This window comes from Opisthocomus hoazin, chromosome 7 (assembly GCF_030867145.1).
Source record: "Opisthocomus hoazin isolate bOpiHoa1 chromosome 7, bOpiHoa1.hap1, whole genome shotgun sequence".
Taxonomy (NCBI): domain Eukaryota; kingdom Metazoa; phylum Chordata; class Aves; order Opisthocomiformes; family Opisthocomidae; genus Opisthocomus; species Opisthocomus hoazin.
Genome location: NC_134420.1, coordinates 45,073,773 through 45,089,881, shown reverse-complemented (window position 1 = coordinate 45,089,881; position 16,109 = coordinate 45,073,773). Strand labels below are relative to the sequence as shown.

The 16,109-nt window shown below is 48.8% G+C and overlaps 1 protein-coding gene across 1 annotated transcript in view; it reads left to right on the top strand.

Moving 5' to 3' along the window:
- The first annotated feature begins 1,050 nt into the window (after positions 1-1,050).
- Positions 1,051-16,109, top strand: part of EGLN3 (egl-9 family hypoxia inducible factor 3) — a 29,955-nt gene continuing 14,896 nt past the window's right edge. Inside the window, exon 1 of the mRNA XM_075425655.1 lies at positions 1,051-1,725. Coding sequence (XP_075281770.1) covers positions 1,369-1,725 — 357 coding nt within the window. The 5' untranslated portion in view covers positions 1,051-1,368. The remainder of the gene's footprint in view (positions 1,726-16,109) is intronic.

Sequence of the window (16,109 nt, the reverse complement as noted above, 5' to 3'; positions counted from 1 at the left end):
ATCTGCCTAACTCATCATTTCAAATTCTCAAAAGGAGAAGAACAGAGCTTAAATGACCAACTTCAGCTACAGCCAGAAGATACCCCTCTCAGCCGTTGACTTGTTGAACTGGCAGCATCACACGTGATAAAAAGGCTAGATGTTCAGGGTCTGCAAATACTTGATTCTGGCACAGGACTGTGTGCATGCATGGGCATGTAAGCAAGGAGGAGGGGGAAAAACTCAAAGGATTTTGGCACATGATGGCTTTTCTGAGACAAAACTGTGTGAACAGTACAACAGCGCAGCAATAATGCTTCCTCATGTACCCAAATTTTATAACTTTGACATTTTGCAGTTGAATTAATCTTGCATCCCTTGCTGATTGTTCTAGCTGCTCTCAGCTTACCATGCCTGACTGATTTTTCGGATAAGTGTTAAGGGATTAATAAGATTCAGAATTGTTTCTTATTAATTATAACTGCACTTTAAGGTGAAGTGTGTACCTAAATCAAATAAAGTCCTTCGACAATCCGTTATCTCACCGCAGATGAATTTATCTGACAAAAAAAGTACTGCTTGGCTCTCGACAGAGCTGTCCGGGCGTAACTTTCGACTCAGTTCTAGGCTGGACGTGTGCTTAGCGTAACGCTCCGTGGCGCGGGTACTGCCGAATTCAGGGAGGACACCCGTGGGGTACGCGACCCGGGCTGCCTGTCATCCCGGGACGGTTCGCCGCTCGAAGGGGAAGAAAACAACTAGCGCGGATTTTGCCCTTTTTGGGGGTGAAACGCGCGTAACCCCCGCGCCGTGACCGCCGACATGCAAGTGGAGAATTCCTCAATGGCGCTGGCCACGCCCACTCCCCGGTGAGGCGGGGCTTGCGGGACCCTAGGCCACGCCCTCCGCGGCACGTGTGGAAGCCCCCGCCGCTCGGTCCCCCGCGGGCTGGCCCCGCCCCGCGGCAGCCGATTGGCTTGACTGGGCCGCCGCGGGCGGGGAGCGGGCGGGGCGAACCGCGCGGCGCGGGGCGGGCTCCACCCACGTGCGGCGGCGCGGCGCGAGCGGGCGGTGGGGCGAGCACACATCCCGCACGTAGCCGGCGTGTTAATCAGCGCCGGGCCATCTGCCGCCGCCGCCGTCGAGCGGGCGGGGGCTGCCGGGGGGCAGGAGGAGGAGCGGGGAGGGTCCCGCACGCCGCTCGGGCTCCGGCAGTACCGCCGGGCTCCGGCAGCACCGCCGCAGCGGAGCGCAGCCCAGCCCGAAGTTTCGGCTTGTGTCGCCTCGCCTGGCCCCCCGCCGCGGCGGAGCCCCTGCCCGGCTCGGCCTGGAGCCGGCGGCGGCCGGGCGGGCATCGCCTCCCGACGCGGGCGCCGGCAGGGCAGCGCCATGCCGCTGGGGCACATTATGAGGCTGGACCTGGAGAGGATCGCCCTGGAGTACGTCGTGCCCTGCTTGCACGACATCGGGTTCTGCTACCTGGACAACTTCCTGGGGGAGGTGGTGGGGGACTGCGTGCTGGAGCGGGTGAAGCGGATGCACCGCGACGGGGAGCTGGCCGACGGGCAGCTGGCCGGCCCCAGCCGCGGCGTCGCCAAGCGGCACCTCCGCGGCGACCAGATCAAGTGGATCGGGGGCACGGAGGAGGGCTGCGAGGCCATCAACTTCCTCCTCACGCTGATAGACCGGCTGGTGATGTACTGCGGCAGCCGGCTCGGCAAGTACTACGTGAAGGAGCGATCCAAGGTAAGGGGCCGCGGGGCACCGGCTCCCGGACCGACCAGCCCGCCTCGCAGCTCTCGGTGGGACCTGGCGGGAAGTTTCCACGGGGTGCCCCCCCCGCCCCGATCCCCGGGTCGCGTCCGGGCAGTCCGCGGGCGTCTGCGGCTCAGGCAGCCCCGCTGACGGGGTCCCCGGTGCCGGCAGCGCTCACCGCGGTGCCCCGGGCCGGGTCCTCGCCGGGCTCCTCGGCTGCCGGGACCCGGGCAGGCCCCTTGCTTGTGTGCCACCGGGGATGGCTCTGCAGCCGGCCGGGCGCTGCCGGCGGCCGGGCGCTCTCCAGCCGGGGAGAGCGGGGCCCGCCAGCGCGGGGGGTGCCCCGCTGAAAAAGCCTGGCCTGCACCGTGAGCCCCCTGCGGAGGGCTGTCTCGGGTGGGGGGAGAAGCTCCCTGCCCACGCACACGGCTCGGGTCCGGCTGTTGGGGTGTTGGCGCCCAGGGGGTGGGTTTACCCCCGGTGGTTCGGCGGTCCGATGCGTGCCGAGGGGCTGGGCCGCGGCCGTGGCTGTGGGGCACGGAACGAGGGATGCTCAGGCCGAGCACAGCGAACTTTGCTTCGGAGAGGAGAGGTGGTGTTTCTGGGCTTTCTTGCTCAGAAATGGAGAGGACGCCCGTATTACAGGTTTCTTTCCCAATTAGGTTTGTTGGCGCTTGCAGTGTTGTTACTTCAGCTTGGGCTAACTTGGCTTTTCTTCCCTGGTCTCTTTTGCTGTGGCAAAGTGGACTGGCGTGGAACTAGGTTTGTTTCCTTGTCCTGAACGCTGAAAATGTGCCTATTTCTTTATTTCTGACTTGAATTCTATAACATGTAGCATACTTTCAAACCATCCACTTCTTTTTGAGATGTGACAGAAGAGGTGAACCTTGTGAAAAATGACAGAAGTGAAAAGTTAGGCATTTCTTTTGCTCCCAACTTGCACTGAACTAAGGGGATGTGTTAGTGGTGGAGAGATTTTTTTTTTTTTTTTTCACAGAAAACTAAGAACACAATATGGTGATGTTTACAAGTTGCTTGGGAACACCTTAAAACCTGTGCTTTTTCCTCCCCCGCCCCCTCCAATTCCCTCCACACAGTGATGGTAACAATAAAAGGTTAAAACATTGCTCCTGTGCTGGGCTCCATTGAACTACTGATCATCAATTCAGTTAAAGCTGGGTAGACTTGATTTTAAAATGGGAGTAGACTGGATTTCACTTATTCCTGGTGGGATCCTGTTTGGTGTTAGGAGGTATAAATAACCATCCTGCTTTGGCATGCCTTGAAGGTCATCCTAGTTCTTTCTCTGGGTGACTCCTGTTTGCCTGATTACTACTGATGGAGCATTGCTCCATTGCATTGTGTTGCTGGCCACCGTGCCCGAAACGGGGGCTTGCATTAGAGTTGGACGGACTGAACGGAGACAGTCCAGCATTTTTACAAGGTATTTGGAGAAAGAGTCAACTGGATGAATGAAGGCTGTTGGCACAGGCTGGGGAGAAAGATCTTCTGGGGAGTGACGTTGGGTTGTAGAGATGATTTTAAAACTGAGTTGCAGTATTCTTGCAGTTATTTTTGTACAAATAGTAATAACAGACAGGACAAAACTTGCTTTATAAATAGATACCAAGCTACTTACTACAAAGAGAGCCTTTTGGCCCTCGTGCTTTAGCGTGGAAGGTGTCAGACTCCAAACAGCCCATGAAAGTGCTACACAACAGTCCAGGGCTGAAAGGAAATCAATATCATTTGTGTAACTAAACGCAGAGGAATTTCCATCAGAAATTAATAGTAACCAATCCCTTTAAAATAATAAATACTGCGCATGTGTAAGGCCCTGGAGTAGCAGCTGCTGTCTGTAACTGAGATGTGGGATGCCTTCAGCAGCAAGATCGTTCCTGTGACTAATCAACTGACTACTACAGTGCGTTCAGGTTCCCGCGTCACCTATAGACATTTCCCTTCTGCCATTAAACTTGCCCATTTTGTGTATCTTCTGAAGTCTTGTGAATGCATACACAAAAATCCCAATTTGAAGTTCGGTGTTTTTTTATTGTATCTGCTAGATTATACACATAAATGGATGCTCAGAAAACTTCCACAGCTTAACATTTGGGGGGGTGCGGGGTGTTTCTGAGCAACTGGACCAGAAGTTCTTAGCTGGACGTGTGCTATTATATTTTATTGGTTTGGGATATAGGTATTAGATGGGGCTAAGAGTCCAGAGCAAGCCTTTGGCTACATGGTGACTCTTGTCATGGAAAAAATCATCAGCCTCATCATTCTTAAGAGATTTATCCTTTTAAAACAACAGTATGACTTTAATCTTCAGCCTAAGTGGTGGAAGAGGGGGAGAGGTTTGCCTAGTAAATGAACTTCTGTCAGCTTAGTGTCTGCTTGGTGTGAAGTGCTTTGTGTTGTTTTTGTAGCTACACAAACGTAAGAAAAGAATGACTTTTGTCCAGTAAAGGAAGCTTTCCCTGTAGCTACATGAGAGAGATGAGTTAGTTAGGATTTTGCTGTTTCCAGTTGAGTTTCAGTGGCATTACAAGAAAGTTAAACGATATGCGTCAAAGGGAATGGATGGAAGTAAAGTTTTACAAGGGTACTGGATACTCTTAAGAGCTATTGGTTGACATTTGAGGGCTAATAACGAAATGTAACCTTTCATCTTTGTACACCAGTGATCCAAGTCTATCTTTGGAGTAAGTCGTATTTTAAAACATTAGCTGACATGGTTAAACGATCAAAATAACCAGATAACATTCTGCCAAAGGACTCTTCTGTTGACAGACCCAGTGCACTGCTTGTTGTCTTCTGCATTCTCCTCAACTACAGTTTCCATTTTCTAGTAGAAGAATATGACGGTTCCCCTTTTCTAGCAGGTAAATGACTAAGGATATCACTGAGGCGTTGTTGACCCAGGTCCAGTCTTCTCAGAGTGAGAAGATTCATGTCCTGGTACAGAGGGACGCTCTGGCCAGAGGACAGCGGTCTGTCTGGTTTTGAGGGCCTGTCTCCACCCTGCTGGAGCTTTGATGCTTGGTGGAGAAAAGCTGGCAGGTGCTTTGGGCTGGGAAGCGAGGCCCCAGCTTGGTCTCCATGGCCAGTCACCTGGCGTGTCCCTGGCTCAGGTGGTGCTCCGGTGACTGCGGGTGAAAGGGTGATGTGCTGCAGTTGCTGACTCCTCAGTCCCAAAGTCCCTTCTTGGGGTTAATTAGGGTTTGTGGGAGCTTGAGAGGATGGTTGAGCTGATGCTGTGTGTGAAAAGTTTGAGCCCACTTGCACATGTGTATTGCTCAGATGCAGACGTGGCACGGGGGCCTGCCACGTATTGTAAAATTTTCCAAGTGACTATTAAAAAGTTTTTTAGGCAGTGAAATGTCTGCCCTGTAGAAAAATAATCCCTGTATTATAAATAAATCAAAGCAACAACATTAAGGAAACCTCCCCAAAACAAGACAGGAAAATATTCCATTTGAGAAATTTCTCCTTCAAGACATAGGAATTTTTTTTAAGAATTGGAAGCTGCGGATGTGCCAGATGCTGTGGAGTTTCGGATATCAGTCCCTTTGGCAGCCTCAGATGCTGCAGACCTGGAGAGCCCTGGAATTCCCTTCTGCGGAGAGGCAGGGGACAGGGGCTGGCCAGAACTGGGTCAGCTGGCCGGTGCAAAGGCTGCGTTTGCAGCAAGGTGCCTGGGTAGCTCATCTGCTGCTGAGAGGCTGTGGCTATTCCATTGTGGCTGGCTCTGCTGGAGAAGGGCAGCTGTCCTTGCAATGTCCCAGACCGATGCTCTTGGTGCTTGCTGCCCTGGGCCACCTCATCTGAGTTGGCGCTTGCTGTGCTGCCAGCCAGCTGCGATGGCCCTCACGGGCGAGGGGGAAAAGGTACTTTGAGCTGGCGTGGCTGCGCTCTGCGTGGACTCTGCACCCCGATCCTGACAGCAGTGTGTGCTGCTGTGAGTCACTGGTACCCTCTTGCGTGCTGCCATGGGTTGAAATCCATGTCAGGGCTGCCTGCAGGGACCTTGAGCTCGTCTTGGGCTTGCTGGACACCAGTGAGCTCTGCTGGTTAGAAAATAAGTCATAATGCTAAGAGCTGACCGTAGTTGAAGGAAGCCCATGACTGATGTTTTTAGCTCAGAACCCAACTGCTCGCATTCAGTGTCAAGTATATGGCCTGAAGTTAAAAAAATGTGTTTTCAATATGAGATTAACTAATTTGGAAGTCCCTGTGGGATGTGAACCCTCTTGAAAACTTGCTTCAAAACCTGTGTGGGCCTTACACTTTGTTAATGGGTTGTTTTCTGCATCCTCCGCTTGTAGCCATGACACCTCCTTCCTCACCCCGTGGTGGTGGGCCCTCACTGACTGCTGCAGGAGAAGGAGGTCTTCTCAGGTGCCACTTCATGGCTAGCAAGTGTTTGGTGAAAACCAGAGTGTGTCCTACTGCCCACCGCACGATGGGGTGTTCTTAGGCGGGTTTTGAAACATGGTCTGTCTAGCAGGTTGTTGCCAAGATTTCTGTTCCTGAGGACTGAAGAAATGCATGAAATGTCCCGGGCTTGGGTTGAGTGGTTTCACCAAGTCCCTCATAACTCAGGTAATAAGGTGACGTATTTTTGCATTTATGTATGAAGAAAGAAAAGTTCTGTTCTATAGCATTCAAATTCTATCCTTTGCAATTAAAACCCGGAGTGAAATGCTGCATTCAGTGAAACCTCAAACCGTGATTTGAGGTGCAGATGTAAGGAGTGGGATAACAGCAAACTGGCTGTAGAGCTGAAGAGCAATACTGCCTATAGAAATATACTGGTTTATTATATGTTAGAGAGGATTTCTGATACTTGCATAGCAGCATGCCTTGCAATTAGTTTACAATGGGAGGTCTGATGAATACCACCATCCAGAAGAAATACGCATAATTTCTCTTTCTTCTAATCAAATGCACATGTTCTGGCATAATGGGTAAGTTCAAATCTGTTCTTCTGGCCAGCTGCCGGCAGAGTCCAGAGCCACTGGAACTGTAAATACAACAGACAAGTCGTTTTATGATATCAGACTGAGGAATTCAGCTTTGGCACAGATCCTAGCGTGGTTGCTTTGGCTCAGAGTCAACGCTGATGTTTATATCTGTGTTTGTCAAGCAAGATTAGTTAGCCTGGTTAATTATACACAGGAATGTATAATTTTTACTTGACAATCAGAGCATTAAATGAATATAAACCTGGGCATATTAGCTCTTGTTTTTGTTCTTCGTCAAATTATTCTCAATGACTTTTTGAAACTTTCAAAAGATACTTCTCTGAAAGAGGCACTCGGAGAAGCTTTTAGATTGCTTCTTCACTCAGCAGGGACAGGGTATTGGAGAAACAAGTCAATATTTTACAGACAGCGATGCACAAATGTGTAAGTGGGTTCAGAAGCATGAGGAGCCTCTATGAAATGGTGTTTGGGCTCATACTTGGATGTTGAAGTTACAGGCAGCTTGAATTTGGTACCTGTTATGTATCATCACAGTTAAGAACTGGACTGTAGTGCACTGGTAGAGTTATTCCATGGCAGGCAGTGGGAAAAATGTGCCGTCTTCCGTGTGTGTCACATCAGAGCCTTTGGCAGCCAGGTGGCTGCTGGTGGTCCTCCTTTCCCTCTCCTGTGGAGAAGTCTGTAACCACCTAGCGACCTTTCTTGCACTGCGTTAGGAACTTGTCCATGTGCTTTACAGTTGTAGTCACAGAGGTAGGCAGGAGGTGGCTAATCCTGTAAGAGAAGGGAAGCAGGTCTGAGCTCTCAGGCAGTGTAAAGAGCAGAGTGGTCTGTTTTATCCTGAGTCTGTGCATGTGTTTGTGGCATCAGGGCAGATTACTTGATTTTTTTGTTTGTTTTTTAGTATTGTCTGTAGTTTTGCAGTCAAGCAGTGCTTAATGAGTCTTGTTAGACTCTGGAGTTACACAATGATGGCAAAGCAGTGAGGTTTTCCTCAAGCTGTCCCATGCTGGTAGCACATTTTCCTCAGTACCTGCTTTATTCATTGCCATGACTGCTCTGGTACCAGTGTTTCCCAGCACCACTATGCCAGCTGTTATGGCCAGAGAATTACAGTGGTAGCTCTACTGGTATGCCTGCTGATATTCCTGTTACTTGCAAGCCCTAAGTAAATATGTACCTCTCTGTTTTTGTATGAGGGCTCAGTGCTCTCTAAATGTCAGGGTAAGCCTTCCCCAGCTGTGTGGGGAGGGATACTGTAGTACTGGTGGCATTAATGCCTCTGGGTACGGGCAGTGTTTGTCCTTTGGACTGGCAGGGCTGCGTACAGCACTGCAAGGCACAGTATCCTTGGGAGAGCCACCAGAGAAAACGTCAAGATTCAGAGTTCAGTGCCCCCTCCTGCTGAGCTGGCATTTTGAGAGGGAGGGGAGCTGGTCCTTGCTATTAGTCTTTGTACACAGCCTTTTCACAAGGTAATTATTGATGAATAATTCAGTTCATTACAGCTCACTGCTAATAACAGTGTACATTTAAACGGAGATGCGTTGATGCTCACAATATTTAGTGCAGGACAGCATGTACACAGTAAAATTGAACTTGTTTCTTTGCATGAAGAATTCTGTTTGTGTTAACGCCAGTGTCTTTATTTGAGTTCACAGTAAACCCTTCTTTGACTTCCAAACTTATCTGAGTGGTGGCTCAAGGTAATACAGCCTTACCCTGCATGCTGCTTCCCAAGCAACATACTTGATCTAATATGTGGAAGTGATTTCTCTGTCCTCCTTCTATGCTGCACAGATTTTCTTTTTTTTTTTCCTTGGGTGCTAGTGATGGGGATGTTCATCAGCATCTGTAGTCCCTCAGTAATTCCTTTCCGTATGGGGAAGGCATGGGTTAGAGGGAGAAGGTAAAATCACAATGACCCAAACATGAACACATTTTTAATCAGATGAAATCTTGATGTTTGCTGAACAGGCTGGACACACTTGTAAGAGATCAATACTTTCATCGAATGTTTAAGATGACTTTTAAAAAGTCAAAGTACTATTTTTCAATTTTTTTTTTTAGGTATTCACTTTTTAAAAAGTTTTATCTTGTGCTGTTTCAATTGGATTGCCTTCTTCCGTTGTGTAATAGGTCAGGGGCAAGTGGTCCTTTGGCACTAGTAGGCCGCATAGCACTCATCCATCTTGCAGTGAGAATGAGGAGGTCAGGAAGGGAAGCCTGTGAGTGAATGTTGCCTGTTTTAGATTTATGGGGAAGGACGGTGTGTGCATATCAACTCGGGGGAATTTGAAACCCTGGATTGGATTTATCATGACTGTAATCCTTCTGTCACAAAGCTGAAGACTGAAACAACGTTGTTAGGAAGCTGCCTGCAAAACAAGACTCCCTAAGCTTCTGTGAAAAGGTTTTATTGGATTAGTCGAGGAGCTCTCAGATAGAGGTGTTTTGGGAACTGCTGCTGGTGCCTGTGCCTGGGGCAGCTGATGGCCCCTGTGGTGGGCTCCAGGGTGAGTAGCTGATGCGTTGGCATGGAACGTGACGGGGGCTTGACAAAAGATTTAGATGGATGTGTAACATTGCATATCAATTTGTTTTAGACCTTTTATTGCTTTGAAAAGAGATGTCAGGGAATTGGTCAGAAAAGCAAGGTCTCTTTAGCTGTTCAGACAGTGAGGTGAAGGAAGAAAGTGGATGAAGGAGGCTCATGGCAAGTAGATGATCCGTCTCCTACTGTTTAAACTGTTCACAGGCATGTCATCCCGTCAGCACGCCACTTCTGACCGTTCCTGTGAGTGATCTGGAGAGAGCCGTAAGCCCCATTTCCCCTCCATCACTCACTCACACATATGCATCTAGTATCTCTTAGTGACAGAAAGGAGCTTTTCCCTACAGTCGTTTTTCTCTTGTCATTATGTTTTGATAAGATTAGTAGACAAAGAAACTTAGTGCCACCGTGCAAAGTGCTTAATAGAAAGCAGTTGATTAAACAAGCTACTAGTTGTTCTGATTTTTCGCAGCTAAAGCAATGCAAGAGATTTTGCTGACTGTAATGATTCCATGGAGGCTTACTAAATGTTTATGCCGAGAGCCACCCAGTTTAAAATGAGTAGCATAAATTGCAGGAGTACAGCATAACACACTATCTGCACAGACTGGAAGCAGTTTGTCCAAAGCTTTGTCAGCTGGGAGTGGCAAGGTAGCCACATCTTTTGCCAAACATCAGGGAATTGCATCCTACTTTGCAAGAAAAAGATAACCATTCTGAGTCTCATCTACATCTAGTTCATACAGATCCTTTGGTCAGAATAGGCTCTTCTCTGTGCTTGCTTTTTGCAAGTGAAAATCCAAATGAGAAGTATGTTTGCATTTTTCTTCTCTGTAAGTCATAATAATATTAAGTAATCATTGCTTATGTCTTCTTGCACTGTATTTTTTTAGTACAAATTGATAAGGCAAATGTCTTTAAAGTTTTGGCCCCAGTTCAGCAATTCACTTAAGTACTTTTTTTAAAGGCTCTTTGAAGTGAATGGGACTGAAGCACATCCTTTGTGCTTGGCTTAGGCTATGCTAGAATATGTTTAGAAAACTTCAGGAAAAGTTGCAGTGATGTCTGGTGCTGTCCCAGATGTTTGTCTACATTTTCTCTTAGATTTGAAATGTGGGCTGTCTTTTACATGTTGTCTTGGGAGGGACCAAGGAGCCTTACCTGATGGAAGTTATAGATGGCAGTTAAGATTTCTTTATCTGGCCTTTGCAATTGACTGTCTTGCAGCAAACCTGTCATGCCATGAACAGCACCCGTTATTTCAGCAGTGCATACAGGGAGATAGGTGCTAGTCAGTGCAGGCTGGGGAACGCCACCCTGCGTGGGAAAAGCCTGGGATGGGCTCCGAGGCAGTGGGTGCTGGCGTGGAGCCTCCCAACTGCCCCGAGGCTCCAGGGAGCGACAAAAGTCTCTTGTGCACAGCCCCTCGCTGGACCATGCAGGTAGAAAAAAACATGCAGAACCAGGGGAATTTGGGAAGGAGATATGGAAAAAATAAAGGGGGGGGGGAGAGGAAGAGTCAATTCATCCTCAGCTTGCCTGTTCCTAGGTTGTTAACAGCCTTAGGGTGTTGTGCTTGCTGCTGCAAACTGTAGGTGTAACTGCACTTTCCCCTTCAGATTCCCTACGGGAAATCAGGTAAAAGTGGTTTGAGAAGTGGAAAAAGGAGAAGCTTCGCTGTGAATGCTGTAATGTGTCATCAGGTGTTAAGGTGTAGGAACCACAGCATATGACTAGATGTGCACAAACAGAATAGGCTCCCCCGGGATGTATTGATAACTCTGTCTTTACACTATTCACCGGTGTTTCAGCTTCCCTAAATCAACTTGTCCTCTGTCTTCTGCTGTCTGTGGAGCATGTGCCTGGTGTCTGTGGCCAACAGGAAGGGTCACTGGCTGGTTAACTCTTTCACAGACTTCCTCTTCATGGAGGAGCGATGAGAGGATTTGCGAATGCCAGTCCTCGTTGCCAAATTCGCTGTAATTCAACATTTGATAGTGATCAAAGACCGAAGTGTCAAGGTTGTACTTTTTGCCATTATATTTCTCAGTGCGTGACTTGACGTCAGACTGGTGACTTAGAGGCTCAGTGCCAGCCTGACGCTCACAGTGATAATTTCTTGTCAAGGATGAAAATGTAGTTGACGTGGTTTTTGTTTGTTTGTTTCTTTATGCTTACCTAAGATGTCTTCAACTGAAGCAAATAAAGTTTAATTTTCTGTCTTAGTTTACTTTTGTCTTTTGCTGGCACTTGGTTAAAAGCCTGTTTTACTGCTTACCATCCGTAGAAGCTATTGCTGCTGAGTATGAGCTGTAGTAGTGCAATGTCTTGGTTGCAGTTAGGAAAGGCCCCAGTTGTGCCAATGGTGACCGTAGCTATAGGCAGACATAGTACCTACTTCACCCCCACACCTAAATACGCATGTATATCCCTGGATCTCTGATGTGCCGCCAAGTATCTGTGCTATCTTCCCCCTCTGCGTTTCCAACCACAGAGAAGCACTTGAGCTCCACACCTCTAGCAAAGCCACCTGCAGCTTCACGCCAGGGTCTTTCTGACCCCTCCCCACCACCTGTCGTGCCCCTGCAGCCACCACCTCTCACCTCCATCCCAGGAAACAGGAGGGATGGGGACGAGGGCTGCTGCTTCTGGCTGCCCGACCCGTGGGCATCCTGGGAGAGCGGCCCCCGTCCAGCCGCCAGCTTGGCTCACCCTGCCCACCCCTGCGCCGGCTCCGAGCACATGCTGCTTTCGTCACCGTGGCTGCTGGAGAGGAAAGGTTTTGGAGAGGAAGAGGAAAAAGGAGGGAACAGAGCCGGAAAGACCACTCCAGGCTTTTTGCATCCTGAGGAAACATCCTGAACCCACACCAGAGAGACCACCTCCCTGCTCAACAGTTGCTACGCTTCCTGCAAAAACTACCTTAAATGCCAAAGAACATTATGACTTCAAGACCCAGTCCTGAACCGGGTCTTGAGAAACCTCCCAAGGGCAGTGGCTCCAGTGAGCAGCGGTGGCAATAGCTGGCGAAGGCTCCAGAGGGGACCGCAGGGAGGCAGAGCGGCAGGCGTGGACGTGGCTGGAGGGGAAGCTGGGGAGGTCACCCTTCAGGCATGGCTGTGAACCCCAGCAGGACCACTGCCCCGGTGTCAAAGCCCGTGGCAGCAGCGGCCGCGGTGCAGCCAGCCCGTAGGGTTGGTCTCCTCTGTCGGGTGGTGGCAGCATAAATCCGTGGGAGAGTCTTGGCCAGTGGGAAAAGAGAAGTGGGAATTCAGCAGCCTGCTTTCAAATCCAGAGTCTGATGTTGCCTCACAGCTGGGTTTAGGACCAGGCTTCCTGGTCTATGAGCTTTTGTAAATAGCTTTAAGATGTGCAAATGTAAGGCTGGAGCTCAGTTTGTGGTGTGCTGCTTGCATGACTGTGTTTATGGATGGTTTCTTTGTTCAGAGTTGCCTAATTTCTGTTTACACACGTCTTACTGGTGCAAGTACCAGCTGTGCGGAGGGCAGGCACCACAACACTGAGGGATTTATTTATTTTTTTTACTAATATGTTTTTATTGCCTAACCTTAGAACAGGTGTATAGTTATATTATCACAAAATTGCCTTGAATCTAAACAGCTTCTTTCCCTTCCTGCATGGAAAGATGCTGTGTCACTGTATACACATTCATCGCCTTTAATTGCACCCACACTAGAGATCGTACTGTTGTAATGAACACGTGAAATCAGCAGTACAACTTTGTGTGCAGGCAGAGCCTTTGAGGTAAAGGCTATGCATGTTGTTTAAGCATAGCAGAAATTATATCTGATGATAATTTATTATAGGTAATTTTAATGAGTTTTACCCATAAATATTCATTTATACAAAATCCTATGCAGGAATAAATGTACAGTTAGCTGAAAAGGTGTGGGGGGGGAGCAAAAGGTGGGTGGGGGGTGATTGAAACAGCTTCCTTGAAAGTTAACATAGGAGATAACTGGTCTCATCAATTAGCCTTAATTTGGTGCTACTGCTGTGATAACAAACACTTGAGAGCCGTTCATCTCTCTGTTTATGTAGTGTGGTAATGTCTTAGCAGCCTCAGAAGCTCTGACGGTTTTGGGAGGACCCTTGAGGTGTGTTTGGGGTACTTGCCAAGTGTGACTGTGCCAGTCTAAACCCTGCCTCTCTCTGGCAGCAGAGAGAGACCTTCCCTGAGCCAAAGGGGAACAACAGCTCCGTGGTGTGGTGCTGCCAGGCCCACGAGAGGTGTCCCGGGTGGCGGTGGTGGCCCCAGGGAGGGTCCGTGCTGTGCAGCCAGGGTCTCCCCGTCCCCTTGGTGCTCCCGCTTCAAGGTGCTGGCTCATCACCTCCTCTGCCTGCGGTGCCCCCCGCAAGCCTCGGAAGCGAAGCCCTCCCGGGAAGCGCTGAGGGTGCTGCATGCCCTGTGTGAGCTGATACAAGGCTTGTGGGCAGTGTTGCTCGTTCACCCTGGGCCCATGTGCTAAAAGTAAATGAGTAATAGTAAAAACGGTATGTTGGCCAGCTCAGACAACTCTGACACTAGCAAAACAACAGCTTGCCTGTGTTGTGGCCGTCTTTCCTGACCTTTATTAACGCACCTGTGAGAGCCTCAGAATATGTAGAGTTCTTTAAATGTTGCAGGAAAAAAAAGTGGTGTAATCCTCTGGGTGATTAGTAGCAGAATTGAAGAAGTCTTAAATGCTGACAAAGAATGAAAGGCTGGGATATTTAAGGAACTATGAAATTATCTTTCCACCACACAGATGAAGATACTCTGCAGAGTGTGTCTGTGCTGGTTACTGTGCCTTTATCCTCCGCTGAGAACCTGAGCATCCAGGGACCTCCTTACAGATTTCCTTAATGAGCCTGCACTTACTTACGAATTTGCTTTTCTTCGGGGGCGGCGCTTGTCACCGTGTCCCCCGGGGCTCATTACAGGGGACGCGTTCTCTGTCTGCATCAATTGCTTGGGATGCTTTCTCGTTAGCGCAGCTCATCCAGGTTTGGCTCTTGGGGGAGAGGAGGGGACTGAAAGAGTTTTCTGGGTGATGGAGGGCTTCAAGAACAGGCAAAAATAATCTTAAAATTTAATTAAGCAGAGTATCTTTTTTTTAAAGTGTGGGAAACAAGTGTGTGTGCCTGTGTGTGTGCAGCAGGAGCGGGAGGGAGACCAGTAAGAACCAGAACAGAGAAGCGCCTGGAGCGCCTGTGTGCTGCGAGCGTGGGTTTCCCCCCTTCCCTCCGCCGCGTCTCGGTGAAGTGTACTCTGGAGCGAAGTTTGCGTTTGGTCGCCGATGGCCTCACGCGCCGCACGTAGCGCTGTCATCGAGCCGTCATCGCGCTGGCCCGGAGCCAGGGCTCGCCGGCGCAGGGGCGGCCGGCCTTTCTAAACTCAAACAGCCTTTATTGATACACTGACGCACTGCGCATATTTACAGCTGCTAATTGGAGACTTAATCTGAATATCCTTGACTGAACGAATTCACTGGCAATAGCCTTTTAAATTTCAGGTCCTGCCGCGACGGTATGCCCGCTCTTCACAGCACGCTGATCTCTGCTCAAACTGTGCTGTCTCTGAGTGTGTGCAAGGCAACGACGACTGAGACTTCGCAGACTAAAATGTAGTTTTAGGTCAGAGGGGGATGTAAAATAAAAATCTTGCCCGATTTTGCTGTTGCAGAAGACGAGAGAAGCACTGGGGAGCTGGAGAAAAGTGTTAGTCGACATACATGCAGAAATATGTAGATTAATTAAACATACAAGGAAGGAAGTTAATCCTTTTAATTATTAGAACAGACAAAGGTGCTCACTGCAGAGACAGTTGTGATTCTGTGGCAATTTTAGATTTGTTCCCTTAAATTTTAGTAATCTTTTTTTTTCCTGGCCATGCCCAGAGGCTAAACACAGAGAATTTGGGTGGTGGTCTGAAAGCAAGAGACATTATTTTACTTTGCCTTTTTTTTTTTTTTTTTTTTTAAGCTATGTAGACAGCATACAGAGTAAGATGAATGCCTGGGACTCTTTTGCCCAGGAAACCACAAGTCAGATTTCTTTCCTCAGAAGCCTGGAGATCTTCTCCCTCGGTCGGGCCCTTTCACAGTTTCCTGAATGGCCCCTTCACTTGAGGATCCCGGGGAGTATCCAGCAATGGGGACAGCTCAACAAAACTCACTGCTGTCTCCAAGGCTTGGTTCACAAATGCTCCCTATTCCCTTGGCAGTCGTGGATGGCCGCTGCCAACATGAGGCATGGCTGTTCCATGCGTTTCCACTTCACAGCGGCACTGCCCTGGCAGCCAGCCTGAACTTGAAGGGCATCCAGGTTTATCTCTAAGTGGTGTTCTGCTAAGAAAAGAAATAAAATAATCATCAAGCTGAGGCTGTGCTTCACATTAATAGGCTTCTTCAGGCCATGAAGAACTAAATTTTGTTGCCAATCATCAGGAAAACTTCCTAAGCCCCATCACAGATTCATTTAATAGGGAGCTCATTTTTAAAGCGACCTCAGTCTGTGATTTAGCTTCCTTACAGAGAGATTCCATAAGATCTGAAAGCTTATTACGGGCTCGTTGAGCTCCCACTAAAAACATGCCAGTCATCAACAGCTGTGTGGCATGGAGATAGTCCATGAGCAGAGATTTCATGGGTAGTTCTTTGTTTCTACCCGTGGTTCTAGAAGAAATTTAATAAGCAGGAGCAGTTTTCCATCTTACAGTAATTAGAATAATATCATGTAACAATAGCCTTTTCGTTGGTAAACAATATCTTTGCATCTTTTTCCTGCAGATGAGAGCAGTACTCTTTCCCACAATTTGCGCTGTCAGGCTG